The sequence below is a fragment of the Cryptomeria japonica genome, chromosome 9 (assembly GCF_030272615.1).
Source record: "Cryptomeria japonica chromosome 9, Sugi_1.0, whole genome shotgun sequence".
NCBI classification, from domain to species: domain Eukaryota; kingdom Viridiplantae; phylum Streptophyta; class Pinopsida; order Cupressales; family Cupressaceae; genus Cryptomeria; species Cryptomeria japonica.
In genome coordinates this window covers 298,536,887-298,557,915 of record NC_081413.1, presented here as the reverse complement: position 1 = coordinate 298,557,915, position 21,029 = coordinate 298,536,887, and the positions used below count along the sequence as shown (strand labels likewise).

The following is a 21,029-nucleotide window of genomic DNA, read 5'->3' as shown; positions in this document are numbered from 1 at the left end:
AATACCTGTCTCTCTGCAATCGGTCGACATATGGCTATGTGCTCAAATGCCCATACATGTAACAATGTGACTCCATAGCTCAAAGTTTGCACTCCCTGATATGTTATCTGATGCAACTGAAAATACAGCATAGCCAGTACACATGGACCCCATGCGTACACCATCCCCTCTGTCGCCATCCGCTCTAGCACTCTTCCCCATCCAATAGGGAATCCATGTCCTCGTTTGTCCCCTGCTAGTAGGCATGCTATCACCACTGCTATCACCACATATCGTCGATCATACTCTGATGCCATGGTCTCCCAGCCGATCTCCCTCTCTACGATATCCAAATCATTTGTGTCGCACTCAAATAATCTACACAAAGCATCTCTCCCTGTCACTGGGTCATACTATATCATCTATCCATGAATTGGAATGCGAAGGATACGCCATACATCCTCTAGTGTCACAGTCGCCTCTCCAGTTGCCAGATGGAATGAGGAAGTCTCTGAATGCCATCGCTCTGCCAATGCGGTAAGTAGTCTTGTGTTTGCCCTAATCTCGGGCATGAATGTGATATAGTATATTCCAAGTCCTGCTAATGTATCTATGTCTGTGCTCCTGAGTCTATGTCGTAACATGAAGCAGTCTGGTCGGTTCTCCCGCACGATCAATGGATACTGTCGACTCTGCATCACAATTGGGGCATATTTTGTCAGTTTTAGGGTTTGCTTCTACGAGCTGCATTTCCTTGTTTCATGTCCAAATTAGGGTGTTTCTAATCTATTTTGACCTATCCTATCCTTATCCCCCCTTTTCGGATCATTCGCATGTTGTTTTTTACCAAAATTGAGTTCCCAGTGCACAACTGGGCCTGTGTACTAAGTCCTGCACCTGTGTTGCATTAAACTACACCTGTGTACCCTACACAAGCGCAGAATACCCTGCACAAGTGTAGGATGCGCTCACATAGGCGCAGAAGTCAGTTTTTGCATTCCCTGTGGGCCCCGCAATGTCCCGCAAGCAAGTCAAATTTGTAAAATTGACAATATGGGTTTTTGAGATACATACCACTACTCCCGCATCGTCTGATCGTCTGTAAGTGCGTACACATTCCTCAAGGTGATCTGCCATTGGAATGTTCGTCATCTCTCTACAAGTGTCCTTTTCCAGAGCAACAAATTCTCCTCTTTGGCTAGTGCAAATGAGCAATTTTCCTTCTCCTTGTCTCATTTATAGATCGTTGTCAGTGCATAGATGGACGTGCACTCTCTCCATCTCATGCTAGTCGCGGTCTTTTGCACCATCAATTGCTTGTCCTTTGTGTATCCGATCTCCGATTGTCAGTCTGTTTGATCCTATCATCTTCTGTCGTTCTTATCGATCAATTGGCCTCTTTTCTGGATGTTTCCGGCCAATTCCTCGAGGGGGCATGCCTATGTTATTGTCATTGTCTGGGGCATTTTCATTATTGTTCTTTGAAACAACACTTAAACTCACATTGTCTCAAAGAGGGGCAAAATGTAGATGTCTAAAACTAGTCATACTTTAACATTCGTGCATTGCCTTATTTTAGGGTTTTTGTGTCGCATAACATTTCTCCTATGATTCGCACTTGGTCTTTATCATTTGCGAGCATCGAGTCATTCTTTTGCATTCTTCATTCATCTCGCCTTCGAATTTGGTCTTGTCGATAACAATCTTCAGTCATGATTTTGGTCGATCTTATCTTGTCGCATCAATGTGTGTATTCATTTGTCATCATTTTGGACATCGTCAATCCTAATTAGGGTTTTGTCCTCTTATCAATCTTGTCATTATGTGATTGATTTGTCATTGATCGTTGTCGTTTTCAATCTTGTCATCTTGCGATCGATTTGTCATCGATCGTGGTCATTTTCAATCTTGTCATTTTGCAATCTATTTTGTCATCGATCCTTGTCCTCTTGTCAACTTTGTCATTTTGTGATAGATTTGTCATCGATCGTCATTGTCTTCTCAATCATGTCAATTTGGATCAATTAGTCATTGTTCCTCATCAATTGGCGCATTTCTCAATCAAATCATTTATCAACATTGGTCTTTTATCAAGTCAGAATCATGATCAAATCGATCCTTCATCAAGACCTAATTGACGTCCTTGCATTTTCTAGGGTTTCATGATTTAATCATTTAACCTTGTTTGTCATTTCTCCCTCTAGGTTAAATAATTTATTTATTTATCCTAAGTCTTCTTGTCACAATTAAATGTTTATTTAATTGGCTAACTAATTCCTCCCTCTTTGTGAATTAATTAATAAATGAAAAATTGTTAATTAATTCACTTAATTTCCTCATTTTCTAATTTTCCTAATTCCTTAATTCCTAATTTTCATCAATTTCTAATTCCTAATTTCCTAATTTCTAATTCATTTATTTTCTCCTATTTTTCTCCTAATTTCATGGGAATGACATTTCAAGTTGTCATAATTTGTCATAATTGACAATCAATCAATTTTGACATAGAAATTTGTCATAATTTTGTCAAAATTATCAATCAATCAATCTTGCATAGAAAGTGCAAATTTGTCATAATTTGTCATGTTTGTCATTCTTGATTTGAAATTTCCTTTCAAATCTCCTCATGCTAATCTTGTCTTTTCTCCAATTTGTCTATAAATTGGATGAATTTCTTCAATCCCAACTAATCACTTTTTCGAATCCCTGATCCCTGATCAAATCAATCATGCTTCTAGTATTCTTGTGCTATCATCTTGTCTACTTGCTTTCACATCATGCTTATGCACTAGTAGGTGAGATCCACAAACAAAGCTATTTGAAGGAGAAAGAAGGACAATGGAGCCACACGAAGGAGACATTCAAGTTTGCAATGGTTTGCGTTTGAATTGATGTATTGTTTTCATGTCTTTATTGAATGTAATTAGGATTGTTATCATTGCAATTGAGTTTTTGTGATTGAACTAGACTAAAATTGATTTGCTTTGATGATTTCCACATTTCCTATCTACAAACAGTTGTGAGACTCCTAGCTCCTCAAGATTTGCATGAATGTAAGCCCTAATGTCTTCGACATGAAGAACTCCATATGGAACTGAGGAAAATGCACCTAACGAGACTACCTCAACAGATTTAAATGGGTGCTTCTTGAATTTGGGGCAAGATCTCTCAGTAATATCAACGACCAATGGAGTATCCATTTCAAAAATTTCAACTTGAAAAAATTTGCAGATAAAAACCTTTTTTGTCGGATTAGGGTTTCACGCAAAATTGCCTTCACACTTTGATCTCTTGGAAATATACTTGTAGAGCACTCTTAACCTCTTTCTCTTTGAATGCAAAGTGGTAAATGGCAAGCTTAAATTGCCTTTTATCATCCGCACACTTAACTTTTTAGTGCAATAAATACTCTTGCCCTAAACCTTTCAGATACCCTTGCTTCTCAAACTGCTTTACATAAATTCATCCGCGGATCTTCAATATGACCCAAATTATTCCATAAATCAATCCAAATCAGCTGAAATAGCCCAATACACCTTCTATCAGCCCGTCGGATTCATGCACCAACTGCTAGCAGGGGGAATAATATTTTCTTGAAAACTCCCTCTAGGCCAAAGGCCTTAAATTATTTCTCGGGGGAATTTCCAACACTGGATTCAGGTGTGGACCCATTCCCTGCATCAATATCACTCTTCTTCACCCATGTCTTCTTCATTTGATTCACGATCTCATCTATTTTCTCTTTGCCTTTATCATCTGTCTGCACACCGTTGTTCTTGTCTGTCGGACCCTTCCTATTCACATTTTTGCTTCTACATAATCTTGCAATGTGACCTGATTTGTTGCAATTATAGCACACATCATTTCTTTGTCGATACCTGTAATTCCCTTGATTTCCTCTTGATTTGCACTGATTAGCAATGTGTCCAAACCTATTACATGCATAACATCTAACATTCCCTCTATCGAAAGAGTTATTCATCATACTTCTACATTCACTTGATTTATGTCCATACTTATTGCATTTGAAACACTGACTAGAAAAAGATGGACCATTTTGATTCATTCTACTTCTGCATTGAATAGCTTTATGACCAAATTTATTGCAAACAAAGAAATTTCCATTGAAAGATGGATACGTTTGAGCATTAGGTTGACTTACAAGAGACCTTCTAGATTTGTTCTTCTGATTAGGATTGCTTTGACCAAATCCGGAGCTTTCACCTTTCTAAAATCCAGGACCTTGCTTGTTATCTACCCTCTTTTGACTTTCAAGTAATGCTTCAAGTTTAGCTGAGCTAATCTTGAACTTCTCCTGTCCAAGGGGTTGAGCTTAACTGGTTAAAAACACTGGGTTCTCATTCTGGAGACCCAAGTTCAACTCCCAATAGGGACATCTACTGTGTCCCCACTGGTTCATAGCTATTCATGCTTCGGCCAATTACCTATCAAAAAAAAAAAATCTTGAACTTCTCCTTGTACTTATTTGCAGTCACAAGTTCAGTCCTAAGAGTAACAATCTATTTTTCAAGTTCTTCCTCATTGTGTTTGGATTGTTGCAAATCAAGCTTCAGTTGGCCAATCTCACAATCAAGTTTGCGACATTCATCAAATTTTTGTTTCAAGGAATGATTAAGATTCTCTTCGTTCTTCTTTCTTCTCTCAATTTCCTTGGTCAACCCCATCACTATGGATTTCATCTCATGTTTCAAGACTGCATTATCTTTTGCAAGTTTCTCACATTCTTTTGTCTTCTCCTTCCAGGCTTGACTCAAGTGACTATCTTTCATGCATTTGCTTTCTTTCTACTTTATCTTATCATAGGGTTCCTTTATCTTTTCCCTAGACTTGTTCAGTTGCTCTTTCAATGATTGAATGAAATTTGTAGCATCCTTAATGTTCACCTGCAACTCCTGGACTTCAACTTTAGACTGATCAAGATCATCTAGTGCAACTAGGATTTGTTGATGAAGACCACCAGAATCCATTAAATCGCCTTCCTAAATCTTCCTCAAGTTGTTAGACTTCTTCTGAGGAACCAGGCTCTAATACCAATTGTTTGAATTAAGGAACATTGAGAGGGGGGTGAATTAGTGTTCTGCAATCTTTAACTTTATTAAACTATTCTTTCAACCACTTAATGTATATGAACAAAAGAAAGATGCGAGAACATAAAGCAAATAACCATAATACCAATATTTTTATATATGGAAACCCAATTAAGGGAAAAACTATAGGAGTTGAGAAAATACAACACCACAGGAGCCTGAAGATCTTCTGCAAGCCGAATAACCTGTTACAAGGAGAAGCAATGAAGCAAAATCTGAAGAACATACAAAACACAGAGAATATGCTCAAAAAGAGAGAGCTCAATATTCACAAAAATATGTAATGTGATTCTTACAATGAAAAGTAAGAACTCAACCTTTAATAGGTCAAGAAACCCTAAAAAAGGAAAACCTAGGTTTGCACATAATAATTAATTAAAACAATTAATTATATGCACCTAAAGTTAGCTTAAGTGTAAAAGAGATAAAGGGAACTTAAATAATTAAACAAAGAATGTTTAATTAATCAAGTAAATACCTGAATACTCTAACACCCCCCCTTAAGCTAGACTTAGGGAGAAGCTAAAACCTAGAACAGCTATTGAAAGCAATAAAGATGGGTCCCGGCAACAAGGCCTGATCAGGTACCCAAATACAATGAAATCTCTATGAAACGGAGACAAAGGAGAAAACCCAGTGGGAAGAAAACCCCTCTCCAAAAAGAGATAAAAGAACACCACTGAAGCATGAAGAACATGCAAACGCTGTCGAAGAATAACTGCTGATCTGAAGAACATCCACTGAACTAGAACATGACCAAGTAGAGAAGACTGTAATCTGCATGAGTGCCCTCAAATGACACTACTCGAATCAAGAGACAAACAAGGCAAAACAACTGAAATCGAAGATACAGATGGCATGAGAAACCAAAGCCTGAAGAGCTAATCAATCAAACCACGGAAGCATTAGAACCAACAGGATAAACCTCCCCATAATGTGGAAGTGGGAGAGGGACAGAAACACTGAAAAGGACAGCCAAAAAACAACTACATGACAAAGAACCAAGAACATCAAAGGTGCTGAGACACATCATCATGAGGCGAATTTCGTGGAAGGAACACTCACTTGACAAAGGAAGATGGCAAACAAAGGCAAACATCAACCCCCTCATAGCACTTGATCAACAGTGCATGTACAACAAGACACAAGATATGCAAGATTCCAAGTAAACAATGCATGATGGCACTTTATCTCAGTGCGTTTGCATAATTACAAGCTACAATGATAAGAAGACTGGAAATAGAAATGAGAATCAAAACAGAGACACCCTACTCAGAAAAGAGATCCCAAGACCTGAAACAACCACGATATCCACCAGAGTGCTGAAAAGAAAAAAACTGAATAAAATATGCATGGAGAAGAAGCTGGAAATAAAACCCATTTTTCTAGAAAGTACACAGCACAAGCTTTCCAAAAATATAAAGTTTTTGAAAAACGGAGTTTGGATGCTCATTCTACGTCTCCCGGAGTGCAAAAAAGAGACCTCACTTTGACTGTAAAAAAACACAGTCAAACAGAAAAATTGGAAAAAATTAATAACACCATGAGGTCGGCCTTGGAACCAACTTTCCGACGCCTATTCGTTCGCCAAAATCCAACTTCGTATGCCCAAGATAGGGCCAAAAAACCAAACCCCCCCTGCAAAAGCCAAAAAAGGGGGTCTAGTGGCCAATGGGTGGTTCGGTGGCTAGGGAGCGGAGCTCCGGTGGCGCACCGGTCGCTGGGTGGCGGCCCGGTGGTGGAGCGGTGGCTGGCCGGAAAACAGGCCGGGCAAAGGCGGCGGGGGCCAGGGCTGAGCGCGGCAAGCTGAGCGGGGAGCGGGCAGAGGGTCAGGGCGAAACACAGCCGGGGAGAGGAGCTGCGGGCGGCGGCTGGAGGAGCATGCAGCGGCTGGCGAGGAGAAGTGGCGGTCGGCGAGAGCAGACAGCGATCGGCAGGAATGGAAGTCGGGGACCTGCAGCGGCCGGCGAGGAGAAGCGACCGGTGGGGACCGGAGACCGAGCCGACGGCGGCCGGAGAAGGATGGAGGGGCCACCGACGGGGGCCGGACTGATAGGTCTGACAGGCCTGTCAGTCCGGTACCCTGCGGTACCCACAAAAAATGTGCCCCAAAAAAAAAAAAAAAATTTAAAAAGAAACAAACCTCCCTTTTTTTTCGCTTTTTTGAAAGAATTTTTTTTAAAAGCAAATTTCGGCCTGCATGTCGTAAAAAGGCAAAAAAAAAAAAAAATTTAATTTTTTTCTCGATCTGCGTGCCAAGGTCGTACGGCCTGGATCTGAAAAAAAATTGCTCCCAAAGGCTCAGGAACCAAAATAGGTCGAATTTTATATGACCATAAGGGTTTTCGGGCCTTCTGAGCACAATGGTGAGGTCCGTTAAGGCCCAAAGTGCTCAGAAGAAAAAAAAAAAAAAAAAAAAGATCAAACCCTAGGTACATAAAAATTTCCTGAAACCCCAGATCTGCTTCCAAAGCAAAAATTCTCAAAACAAGAATAGGCAGCTGCAGATCCGGAGCTCTGATACCATATAGGAGTTGAGAAAATACAACACCACAGGAGCCTGAAGATCTTCTGCAAGTCGAATAACCTGTTACAAGGAGAAGCAATGAAGCAAAATCTGAAGAACATACAAAACACAGAGAATATGCTCAAAAAGAGAGAGCTCAATATTCACAAAAATATGTAATGTGATTCTTACAATGAAAAGTAAGAACTCAACCTTCAATAGGTCAAGAAACCCTAAAAAGGGAAAACCTAGGTTTGCACATAATAATTAATTAAAACAATTAATTATATGCACCTAAAGTTAGCTTAAGTGTAAAAGAGATAAAGGGAACTTAAATAATTAAACAAAGAATGTTTAATTAATCAAGTAAATACCCGAATACTCTAACAAAAACCACGATGGGGATGAACCCACAAAATAAGTATACTCTGCAAAAGTATAGAAATATTACAATTAGGGAATGCACATGCATCCAGGGACACTTCCTAGAGCTCACTACTCAAAAGAGAGAGACTCGCTACCTATAACTCAAATACAAAGATTACAGATCATTTGAACTGATGAACGGCATCTACAAATGCCAAAGTATAGTTCTAGTTAAGAACAATACATGAATTTCATACACCTCATCTCTCACTGCTCTGTTACACTGTTCTGCTATAATCCGGAGAACAAGTCTCTATCCTGCGCACGTGAAACTGCGCACAATCGATCACTAACACCTTCCACACACCCAAAATGATCAAAACTATCGCTCTTATATAGCCGCAACAAGAAATCATATTGGCTACATGTTGGCTCAAGAACATTTAATTATAAAAGACAGACAATGGAAAAGATGAAGAATAAAAAGTTTGAAACATGATTCAAAATTCAAAAAGGGTTGAAAGGACAAAAAGTACTAGAAATCATTTATTTCTAAATTTTGTGAATGCATTTATTATAAAATCTTACATGAGAGGAATATTTTAAGAGATGGAAAAACCAAGTAATAAAAGGAATAATCAAAGAAAATTCCCTAGTTTGCCAATACCATAAATGGTTATCATGAAATAGATGCTTGGAGATCTCAAAATCCTATTAAAAATACTAAAGTGTCCTTTTCATTTTTGTAGATTGTCATCACATTCACAGAGATATGCAAAAAAAAATTTAAAAAACAAAGGAAAGTCCATGGGTAGAGAAAAGTTGAGGGTGGAACCCTCTACCTATGAAAAAGTGATGGGAAATGTTGAATTTTGGGTGAATTTTGAAACTAGTGAAGTATCTAACTACTTCAAAACTATGTAGGGCCATGATGAAGTTCTATGTAACACATTTATTGACTTTTGGAATCAAAGGGAAATGGAAATCAATGGTGTTAAGGTCATGATGCTAGAAGAGATTATTACTAAAGTGATGGCAGATAGCTATAGTGGCAAAAAGGTGAGAAGGTGGTCAAAGGATAGAGAGAGAAAAATCATTGAATTCTTCCTCTAAAAAGAAGATTAATGAGATTCTAGAATGGCTATAAAAGAGAAGAATTCTCAAAGCCATGGGAGAAGGTGAGTTGGTATTTAATCAAGTATTTTACATTGAAAGGTAGGTTTGAATTGATTTGTACCTATCATTTCTCAGTTCTAGCTCATTTAAAAAACCAAAAACTCATAAGCTTCCCTTTTTGTATAATGACTTCCATGAAAGCAACTATGGACTCAACAAAGACAAGCCTCTCCTACACCATGACCTAATTCTTTGCTTATACCACTTTAACTTGTACAAACCCGCATAGATATATGATTATCCAACCAATTCTTGAGAATACTAGAGATGATGATAAGGAAAGAACTTTAAAGGAAACCCCCTAGAACATAGTTACGTCCATGAGGGATAAACTTTCAAAGGAGAAAGAGGTTCCCTTAAAGAAACATGTTAAAATTTTGAAACCTACAATCTCCCAAATTTCTCACAAGGCTCTACATCAGTTAATTGATTATAGGAAGGGTAAGGACCCTTACCAAGAAATTTGAATTGTGTCAAATGAAGCTAACCTAAATATTATAAAAAACCACTAAGGGTGTCTTCCTTATCAATGAATAAAAATAGTGATGAGAATAAGGATGAGGAAGGAATTGTGAACTCAAAAATGGACCCAATAAATTTTGAAGGAGACGGGTAGGCCAAAAAAGAATAGAGGAATGAATGAGGTGGGAGAAATTGAAGGAAGAAAAGTAAAAATGAAAAGAAGTATATTCAAGAGGGAAAACATAAAAGAAGACTTGTGCTTTTGGTGGTTTCCAACTTGAAAGAAGTTGAAAATAAAAAGGAAAATAGGAAAGAATGAAAAACATTAGCATGCATGATGTGCTTTTTGATTCAGGGGACGGTAGTGAAAAGGAGGACTCTAACCTGACCTAGCATAGTCTTGAAGCATTTTCACCTATTAGGTACATCTCCAACTCCAACAAAAGCTTAGATCAAGATGATGGCATCGGGACCAAATCTATCTCTTTGATTCTTGAATCATACCCCCTTTTAGAGCCCTACTATATAGGGAATAGAGAATATAATTTATTTTTTTTAAAGACAAACAAGAAATAAACGATTAGTAGATTGAAATTATACATGAGCTCGAGTGACTAGAAAAAAAAGTAGTGAAAAATAGGAACTTGAAGAAGATAAATAGGAAAAGATAAAAAAATAATTAGACAACTAGAGGATATGGTGACAAGAATCTTGTCAGACAATAAGGAAATGATGGAGTGTTCAACAACTACCATGGCTATTTTGAGGGAAGAAAATAAAGAAAAATAAAGTTGGAAGAAAAAACACAAAGCGAAAAAGAAGTTGAAAAACATCAGGGCAACAAAGAAGGATAGTGAGTAGAAAGCCTTTGATGTGTCAAATGAAAAATTAAACCAATTAGCTAATTTGGAATCCTCTAATGAGCCTCCACAACCTAAACACCACCTAATGTTGTTATTGATCATTTTGATTTTTGTTTAGTGTGTGGTGTTTGCTCCTTCTTAAGTTGTATTGGTGTAGCCTTTCATTATTTTTTCTATTGCATTTTGGTCAAATTTGTTTTTTATTAACTATTTAGGTGTGGGACCCATTTCCCACATTGTTTTATTAAAAAATTCATGGAAGCAAAATGTTAGCATTCTCCTACTCGTGTGCAATTCAACCAAAAGCTAAACACTTAAGACCTTATGTATTGTCATATCTCATTTTCTCATCTAAAACATGTGAATCTCTTCACACTTTGATGTGATCTTCGCACTAGAATCTATAAGCTACTACTAACTTACATACATATTTATCAAAAGCACAAACACGTCTATATTAATATTTACCTCAAATGATCTATGTCTCACTATGAGTTGTGATTTGTCTCAATGTATCAAAATTATTACATATATGGGTATACATAGGCACATGTTCCCAGGAACCAACTAAATGATTCTAAAAATCATGTAGCACAAACTTAGAATTAACTACAAGTCGCATGTCGCCCAAAATACATGATATGCCTAAATACAATAGATGTATGATTATCCTTAGTTGTGCAGATGCATGTATACTAAGACATGCACTCCCTAGTTATAGCTTGACAATATTTGTGGCTTGTATACAATATGAATGATCACATCATAGCACCAACATCTTTGACCTAAATAGAAACTTGCACTTGCATAATCAACAAGTGACCTAAATAGACAAACAAAAACTTTACTAGTTCTAGAGCATTTGTTTGAGTTTTACTAATTTTCCTACACCTAGACAAATCACTTCCTAACATCTACTACATCCTATATATATTGAATTTCTAACAATGAATAGCATTATATGTATGAAATAAATTGTAAATGTGTGTACTATTTACCTTGTATCTATTGAAAGAAGTTTTTTCTTTTCATACATTTGTAAGCTCGTGAAAGTGTTTCCAATTTTTTAATTAAAGATTGTAATGGTGAAATTTGCATACCTATGAAAATTCTTATCTAGTTTGGGGCCCATTTTGATGGAATAGGTTTATGCAATTACATATTGACAAATGTTATACACTTGTGCAAAGTTGGGCTTGGTTTTTTTATGAATAGTGTATATAATATTAATTAACATATAATATCATGCATATTCATAAAAATGGTGGGCGTGTTACTCTCCTTTTACACTGTTATATCTGCACTTATTTATGTACACCAATCATTTATAATATATGTAGATGACTTACACCAATACATTTGTTACCAACCTAAATATTTGCACCTTTTACCCCATGTTAATCTCATAACATGCGCCATCAATCTTACATCACACAAAATTGACCACTTTAAAAAATTCAAAGTTCAAATTTATGCAGACTCCCCCCTCCCCCTCCCCCTCGCGCCCCTATTCCACTAATCATTATGAACTAACTTGGTACATGTTCGCATAATTACTTGCTATGTTTTGGTATTGGAAGGCATTCAATGTGCCTTCATTCATTATTAGTTATTCATTGAAAATCCTAGCATCATTTTGGAACACTTACTTTATAGCACTAAAAAAGAATTAGAAAACTGTATCAAAATTAACATTTATTGGTTGCATGGCAATCATTTTACAATCATAAAGTCAACTTTTCAAGAAAGATGACTTAGAAAAATTGACCTCTATGATTAAGTAATCTCCCTAAATTATTTTTAGATACCATCATCTCATGACAGTCAACAAATAGAAAACTTCAAAGTAGATCAATTAGTAAATATGAACATTCAACCAAATCAAATTAATAAATTACAAAATAGATTTATATCATATGAAACTAACCCAAAACTATAAAATTGACCTACACCAAAATATAATATTATACAAAATCTTAAACAAATTTATATTTAAAAAAATATTTTTTTTATAAATAACATTTCTCAAACTCTTATTATTTAAAATTTGATTTTTTATTATTCTTAAAACTAAATATTATAACCCATTACATTTAATTTTTTAAATTGAAATATTTACCATACTTTCATGATCTGAATTAATTTATACTTAAATAGCTTGCATTCATTTAATTACCCCAAATCACCAAAAGAGGGAAAACCATCAATTTAAAAAAGAATGAAAGAGAATCGTAAATAATTTATATGAATTTTATACTCTCCTCGAGCATGACATTTATTCTCCTCAAACGTGATTTTAATATTGTCGTCAAACATAATTTTAATAACTTAATAACTTGGAAGATAGCCTTTGAATGCATCGTTATTCATAGATTTCTCATATTGCCTTAGAAATGTTAATTTAATTAAAGTAATATAAAGTAATATTTTGAGTATAACAACCCATTTTTTTATTATGGTTGAATTTTACAAATTGTGATACTGTTGGAAGGTTATGATTCTCAAAACCAATTAAAAGTTGAAGGCATAATTCATCACACAATTCATTACATCAGCATGTCAAGTAAAAAATATCATTAAAATGAATTTTTAAAGATTCAATCTAAAATTTTATTCATAGAATCTCTAGTTGAACAAAAATAAATCATTTGTTGTTAGAACAATACCATATAAAATATAACTTATATGCTAACTAAATACTCTCAATATATTTTGGTAACTATCTCTATTCTTTATATCCAACACAAATTACTCAATAGTTAAACACAAAAACACTACTTATTATTATCAAAACAACACACCATTATTTAAAACAACTTATATTCAACTTAAATGGTCATAAAACCTTTTATCAACTTTTATCTTTTCATGAATAATAAATACAAGGTATTTATTGTGCTCAGTTTTTTTATATTGTGATAGGACACACATATAATATGAAGTACTTCAATTCATATTCACTGCCTACCTAATAGTTGTACCCATGCAACAATTTTTGTTTGATGAACACTTCATTTTATAAATGACTAGTTTTTATTGGATAGTTATAATATTTTATATTAAGACAATTGCTAGCCCAATAGTTGTACACACAAGAATAGCATTTTTCCGCATAGCAACAAGCTTGTTTGGTGACCAAATTGTTTTACAGATGACACACTTATATTGGATAGTTATGATATTTTATATGAAAATAAAAGTATTAACTTCACTTATTAATGCATGTATTTATGAATTGTGATGTGACAATTATATATGATAACATGCTCTAATAGATATACACTGCTAGTCTATGAGTTGGACACATAAGAATAGCATTTTTCTACTTAGCAACAATGCTTGTTTGGTGAGCACTTTGTTTTATAAATGACAAACTTATATTGGATGATTACTATTTTGATGTGAAACAAAAAAATATATATTTATTTCACTTATTAATAAGTGAATTTATGTTTTATTATATTACATACATAAGTTTTTGCATGTTTGTTAAAGGTCCATCTTAACAAACATTTGATCATGTGCTTATCTACAAGTGATAATTGAAGTTCTTGTGTGTTTGTGAAGGTTCCATTTAACAAACATTTGATCACTCGCTAATCTACATGTGATAATTGAAGTTCTTGTGTATTTGTGGAGGGTCCATGTTAACAAACATTTGATCATTTGCTGATCTACATGAGATGACTGAAGTTCTCGTGTGTTTGTGGAGGGTCCATCTTAACAAACATTTGATCATTCACAGATCTACATGTGATAATTGAAGTTCTCGTGTGTTTGTGAGGGTCCATCTTAACAATCATTTGATCATTCGCTGATCTACATATGATAATTGTAGTTCTTGTGTGTTTGTGGAGGGTCCATCTTAACAAGCATTGAATCATTTGCTGATCTACATGTGATAATTGAAGTTCTTGTGTGTTTGTGGAGGGTCCATCTTAACAAACATTTGATCATTTGCTGATCTACATGTGATAATTGAAGTTCTTGTATGTTTGTAAACAGTCCATCTTAACTAACATTTGATCATTCGCTGATCTACATATGATAATTGAAGTTCTCGTGTGTTTGTGAAGGGTCCATCTTAACAAACATTTGATCATTCATGGATCTACATGTAAACTAATTACCAATAATATTCTATAAGTAAAAATGCGATACCAACAATAAATCTCTGCCCAACTATTATTGACCCTTCTCCTTTGCTGATCTACATGTGAACTAATTATTGATAATATCCTAAGACTATAAATGTAATACCAACAATAAATCCCCGTCTAACTATTGACCCCTCTTTTGCTGATCTACATGTGAACTAATTATTAATAACATCCTAAGACTACAAATGTAATTAATACCAACAACAAATCCCCACCTAACTATTGACCATTTGCTGATGTACATATGAACTAATTATTGATCATATCCTATTACTACACATGTGACACCAACAATAAATCCCCCCAACCATTGACCCCTCCTTTGCTGTTTTATGTATGACCTAATTATTGAAAACATCCTATAACTACAAATGTGATACTAAGAAAAGATAGACCCCAGACCAACTATTGACCTCCATCCCCCTGTAGAGGTTAGAAAATTGAAGTTCGAAAAAGGGGGTAGAGAGTTGGAACAGAGCAATAGTCGCCATTGCCTAAGATTTATTCTCTCCAAATGTTGAATGGAGTCTGTTAAAAAAGGGAAATGGGGCCCTGAGCAGTAAATATAAAATGCCAGAAAGAATGTGCGAGGTGGAGCCTAGTTCAATGCATACATCACCATCGATGCAAACGTTCTTATCTGTCGCTATCGTGGAGACATTTTATGCAAATACTCTCACCTAACCTCCTTTCCTGAATTTTATTGGCATCTAATTTATTTACAGAACTTGTCCAACTCGGGCTCATACGTGCATCGTGCTGACTACTATTTATTATAGCAATTCGATGGGACATTAGGTGTTGCATCACTCTGAAGTCTGTACAAACAAAAAAAAGGTTTAACAGAAAAAATTGAAACACTTTAGGTTGATTGACATTTTCAAATACAATATTTTTAGAAAAACCATTTTATTTTTTGTAGACCCATTTCCAATTCATGATCATAGCTATCAATCACTAGCCGCAAAATTACAGTCCTGAGAGGGAAGATGAAATAGAGTAAGACGAGGTTCAATGATACAACATTTCAGCACACATGTTGAACTATTTGTTTTGCCATAAAATATATGGAATGCAGCTGAGGTACAACTCGTCCATTGTAATAGAAAAAATTGAAGAGTCTATCTAGTCTATGACAATATCTAGCTAGCTGCTAGCCAGCAGCATTTCTTTTGTAATTTCAAACAAATGCACAATTTTGGAGTTCATTTCAAGAATGCTTGAAGATAGATCACCCACAATTGTTCTTGCTCTATATCTCTGCAAGAGTAGTGGGGAAATGATAATGAAGAAGACTGATTCCAAAGTGAGAAAACACAGTAGTTGAGATTTTTACAGTTTGAAATACCGGACAAATAAATCACCACCAACAAGGGAAAAAGCTGCATATATAAAACAATGAGTGTCTATCTAGGGTGTAATTGCTGATGGGGTTGGGGCTTCTGATGGTGCTTGTTGCTGTGGAGGAGTTTGTCCATTGGAGTCTTTTGATTTTTCATCAGAGGATTGTCTGTTCCCATCATCTGTTTCAAATTGCCTCATATCCTCTATCATCTTAACAATCTCCTGCATTTTGGGTCTCTGATCAGGGACTGTAGCAACACAAGCCATTGCAATTTGCAGCAATTGGACCATCTCTTCTTCAATGTTCTGGTACCTCATTAGTTCAACATCAAACACTTCTGCTGTCCATTCTTCCCTCACCACAGACTGTACCCATCTTGGGAGATCGATGCCTTCGTCATTGAGAGATGCTTGGTTTGGAGCCTTCCCAGTTAGTAGCTCTAGAAGCAGCACACCAAAGCTATAAACATCAGATTTTTGAGTGACCTTGCGAGTTTCGACGACCTCTGGAGCTCTGTAACCAGCAATCCGATTTGCAGCAGCAGCAGAACTAAACAATGGCACAAGACCAAAGTCTGAGACACAGGCATCTAATTCACTGGTTAACAGGACATTGGATGATTTAATGTTTCCATGGGTGAATTTGCCTCCACCTTCTTCATGGATATGGGAAACGCCTCTTGCTGCACCCAAAGCAATCCGCATCCTAGTCTCCCAGTCCAAAGGTGTTCGCCCTGAACCTCTGCTACCTAGAAGAACCAAAGATACCAGCAGCAAAGAAAATGGTCGTAGAGATTTAGCTAGAAATACCTCAAATGCATCAGGCACCATATTTCATAAAATACACTTCCTCCCATTAATCCTTAATTCAAAAAGCTGGCAAAGTAAATAGTAAATACTTAAAACAACGGATTTCAGCAAATAAAACATTTACAGAATGCAATTGTGAAGTAGATTTGCATGATGAAAACCCCAAAAATCAATTTTCGATCTGGCGATACAGACTCCCATTCTTGCCCAGGAAAATGCAGATTCCCAATCGGCTTTTAATAATACCCCTAAAAGACCATACATACTAAAACCACACGGATTTCTTAAGAAACCTATAACAAACCACTGCAGCACTAAGTAGATAGAGAAACACAAGAAGCTTACTTGGATGAGAAAAAAAGGTAAATAAGCAAGAGAATTTGACAAAGACAGCCAAATATCACACAGTGCAGATGCCAGACTGAATCCAAAGCAACCTTTTTTCCATTTTGAGTTAGTGAAACTCAACGGATGAAATGCTATTAGTCTAGCTACACGAGAGTTTTTTAAGGAATATACATGGGTTACTTGAGGCCAGCCAATCCTCCCTAAGCTGAGGATTACGCCAAACTGTGAAAGGAAATAAATTACATAATCAATTTTGAAAATCAACAATGACGTGTGTTAATTAATTGGACCCTGGATTCGGCTTCAAATCTGGTAAAAGACAACCCTCTTGTTCTGTTCAAACAAACAAAGCCATTGTATCCAACTCATGCATAATTTCTTAAATGACATTAGGTTTCCCATTAAGGCAAAACTTAAAACATTATTGCATTAGGATAGCCGTGGCATGTGCACATCAATCTTTATGCAATAAAGGAGCAAACTGAAAATAGCTAACATACACTACTGCAACAACAGTGCACTCATATCTTTAATATGGTTTGACTGCATATCCAAATCCACAATCCAAATGCAGTTTCATAAGCCACTTTAACTTTCAATTCTCAGGGTGTTTTAAACCCAATGAAAGAAACTTGTCAATTATAGAATCATCCTAAACATTATAATGTGCGGGACTACCAGGCCAAATTCCAAAACACCAAATGCAACGTAGTTTCAGATTCAAACAAACAAGCAACGCCTAGCACCCAATCGTATAACAAAAACCACCAATAGATATCAGGCAAGATTGTTAAATACAGTGCATGATGCCTATCAAATGAAAAGCATCCTAGACCGTCTAACATCTCTAAACATCAAACAGGTCAATTTCTTTCTTTTTTCTGAGCTGGTGAGGGGTGAGGCCAGGACTCAAACGCACCCACAATTTTCTAACTATTTAAGTTTTCCACATTACTGCTAACCTATAGACATACACTGGAGTCTGGGCAGTCACTAAAGTTGGCAATCTCTTGTAGATAGTTATGCACATGTCGCTTGAAAGCGATCCCGGCGGCCCAGGAACACTCCGAATAGTGAAAGCCCCCATATTCTCACCTGTGTGTACCCACAGCAAAAGTGTTTGCCCTACTTAAATGGACATAGGCTCGAATTCGGGGCATTAAATGCTTGCAATCATAGATCGGACTAGACAAAAGAAAAAATGCCCAGCAAATAGAAACGAAAGTAGAATGAAAAATGCAGCAATTCAGAATAATATGCAGGTCAAAACAGTGCAGCATATCAGCAGACATCACCAAATCAACTAAAAGAAATGTAGCAATGTGGGTAGACAGTTACCGTGCAAGAGTGCGGATAAGCTACCGGAGGGCATAAAGTCATAGACGAGCAATTTCTCATCCTTGGAGAAGTAGAAGGCTCTTAGGGGTACCAAATTCCTATGTCGGATCTTTCCCACCAACTCCATCTGCTGCTCAAAATCCTTTCTGTTGGCCGCGACATCTTTCAACCGCTTAACCACAACAGTAGTCCCATCTTCCAACACCGCCTTGTAAGCGGTTCCAACGCTTCCTTTCCCCAGCACCTCTGCAGAAGCGCGAAGCAGATCTTCTAAATCAAAAGTATACTGACTTCCCTCAAAAAACTGAAGCTTATTACGCTCTGCCTCCTGACCAGAGCTCATGTACTCTGAAGGCCCCCCCTTCTCTACAGTCGGCGCCCCCGCCTTCTGCGCCTTCTCTGGACTTGGCCTCTCGCGCCTTTCTCTTTTACTGTAACATAAAAACAAGCAGGCCAACAAGAGGAAGATGAACGCAGCAGAGCCCACTGAAATAGCCGCAATGACACCCTTACTAAGCTTTTTCTTGGACTTATGAGAGCCGGTCAGTGCGGAGGGGGCAGTAGCGGGCGGGAAAAACGATTGGCACTCTTTCAAAGGCTTCCCACACAGCCCCACATTGCCCTCAAATGAAGAACTGTTAAACTTTTTCAACGAAGTCGGGATCGAACCGTTGAGATGATTGTTAGCAACGCTGAAAACCGTTAAGTTGGGGAGGTTCAGATTGGGCAAACTCCCCGTGAATGAGTTGTTCTCGAGATGAAGAACCGTGAGGCGTGTGAGACTGTTGAAAGTAAATGGAACAGAACCACTGAATCGGTTGAATGAGAGATCCAGATGACCTAACCGAACCCAAGCAGACAGCCCATCAGGCAACGGCCCAGACAGCAAGTTATGTTGCAAATAGAGGCTCCTCAGCACCTTCAGATTCGACAGGTCCTTGGGCAAAGCTCCAGTGAGCCGATTGGAGCGCAGAGATAGAACCCTCAACTCAGTAAGTCGACCCAGAGTAGCATCAGGTATCTGCCCAAAAAGCCCCACACCAGGCAGTCTCAGCGTCCAGATTCGATCCTTATTAGCATTGCAAATCACTCCTACCCAGTCACAAGCCGAACTGTTGGCATTCCAGTTGAGTCTTCTTCCATGGGGAACACTGTCCATGAAATCAATCAGAGCCTTTTTATCTCCAGAGGGCTCCCCATTCACTACCCCAATGATCACTAGCACTACCACTAGGACCTCTTTCACCCAGCCCATCTAGCAATGCCTGCAAAATCCCCTATTACCCCTCTTCCCCTCTTGCAATGCTCAAGAAACAACCCACATTGTGCAGAACGAGCAAACCATTCAAACCCAAAACGAGCTCAGATCTGTTGGGCAAAAGAGTTCAATCCCAATGCCAATGCTAATGCTGGTACCGACCCATTTGCCATGATTCCATGACAACCCCACAGCCAGCTCAGGTAGCAGGCATAGAGACTGAGGCAGTGCCAGTGCCAGAAGCTCCCCAATACTTTTTCTTTGCTTCCTCCAACAGCAAAGGGGAGATTGATGCAAACTATTATATTAAAAGAATAACTTTTTTGCAGCGACTGGTTGGCCGTCTCGACAGGAATCGGGCTTTCCACTTGGCCATCAAATTTTTCCCTTCGATTACACTCAAAAGACTGTCTATTGCTTTACATATCTACGCTTCCGTTCTACCCGCAGACTGTCACCTGGCCGCCATACTGATTTATTTAATTTACCCTAATTTCTCTCAAATCATCAAAGAGGATTTTGTTGTGTAATTTGTCGTTGCCACACAAATAATTGAATGTTTTTGCCGTGGAGAAGAATAAATCGGGTTTGCCTGCCTTTGCCTTTGTCTTCGCCTTGGACAACGGAAAAGAGAATTTTTTTTCATGGAAACAAAGCACAACGGAAAAGAGATATTGAGCTCGCCGGGTCATACAAAGTGTATACCCGTGAGTGGGTGGAAATAGGGACCTGCAAATCATAGAGTTAATGATGAGCCCATGTGGATTTTCCTTTACCTTCAAATTTACCTTCAATTAGGTACTATACTATAATTGTCATTACTATTGTTTTCCTCCTTTTTGAGAAATTTGTATATATGTTTAAAATATCTGTGTAAAAGATTTTGAAGAATTAAATAGGCATCTTGAGATTCAGATCTCTTGATGGTTTCTAGACAGATATATATTTAAGATATCATATTTAATAATTCTTTTATTAGTTAGTTTGTGTAAAATCTTGCAATGCAAATTTGATAATTCTTATAATTCTTTTATTAGTTCGTTCGTGTAAAACCTTGCGATGGAAATTTGATGTGTGAATGAAAGTTAAATTGATGTTCGAAGACTTTTGTTATCTATTATTTGACACATAAATAAATGTAAAATTGATGTTCAAAGCTTTTTATTATCTACTATTTGATGTGTAAATGAATGTCAACTTGATGTTCGAAGATTTTTGTTATCTACTCATTCTATTACGATCTCTTTTTATAATTCTCTTAGATATGTGCTTTTGAGATTCATCTCTCTTGAGGTTTGGAGACAGTATATA

At 37.0% G+C, this 21,029-nt stretch overlaps 1 protein-coding gene across 1 annotated transcript; it reads right to left on the bottom strand.

Annotated features, from left to right (window-relative positions):
• Positions 1–15,630: 15,630 nt before the first annotated feature.
• On the bottom strand, positions 15,631–20,384 carry LOC131079580 (probable inactive receptor kinase At2g26730). Its single transcript, XM_058017569.2, has 2 exons — positions 18,461–20,384; positions 15,631–16,713 (listed from the first exon to the last, which is right to left on the bottom strand). The coding sequence occupies exons 1-2, from the start codon at positions 19,713–19,715 to the stop codon at positions 16,031–16,033; spliced, it is 1,938 nt and encodes a 645-aa protein (XP_057873552.1). The 5' UTR covers positions 19,716–20,384; the 3' UTR covers positions 15,631–16,030.
• Between the last annotated feature and the right edge of the window lie 645 nt (positions 20,385–21,029).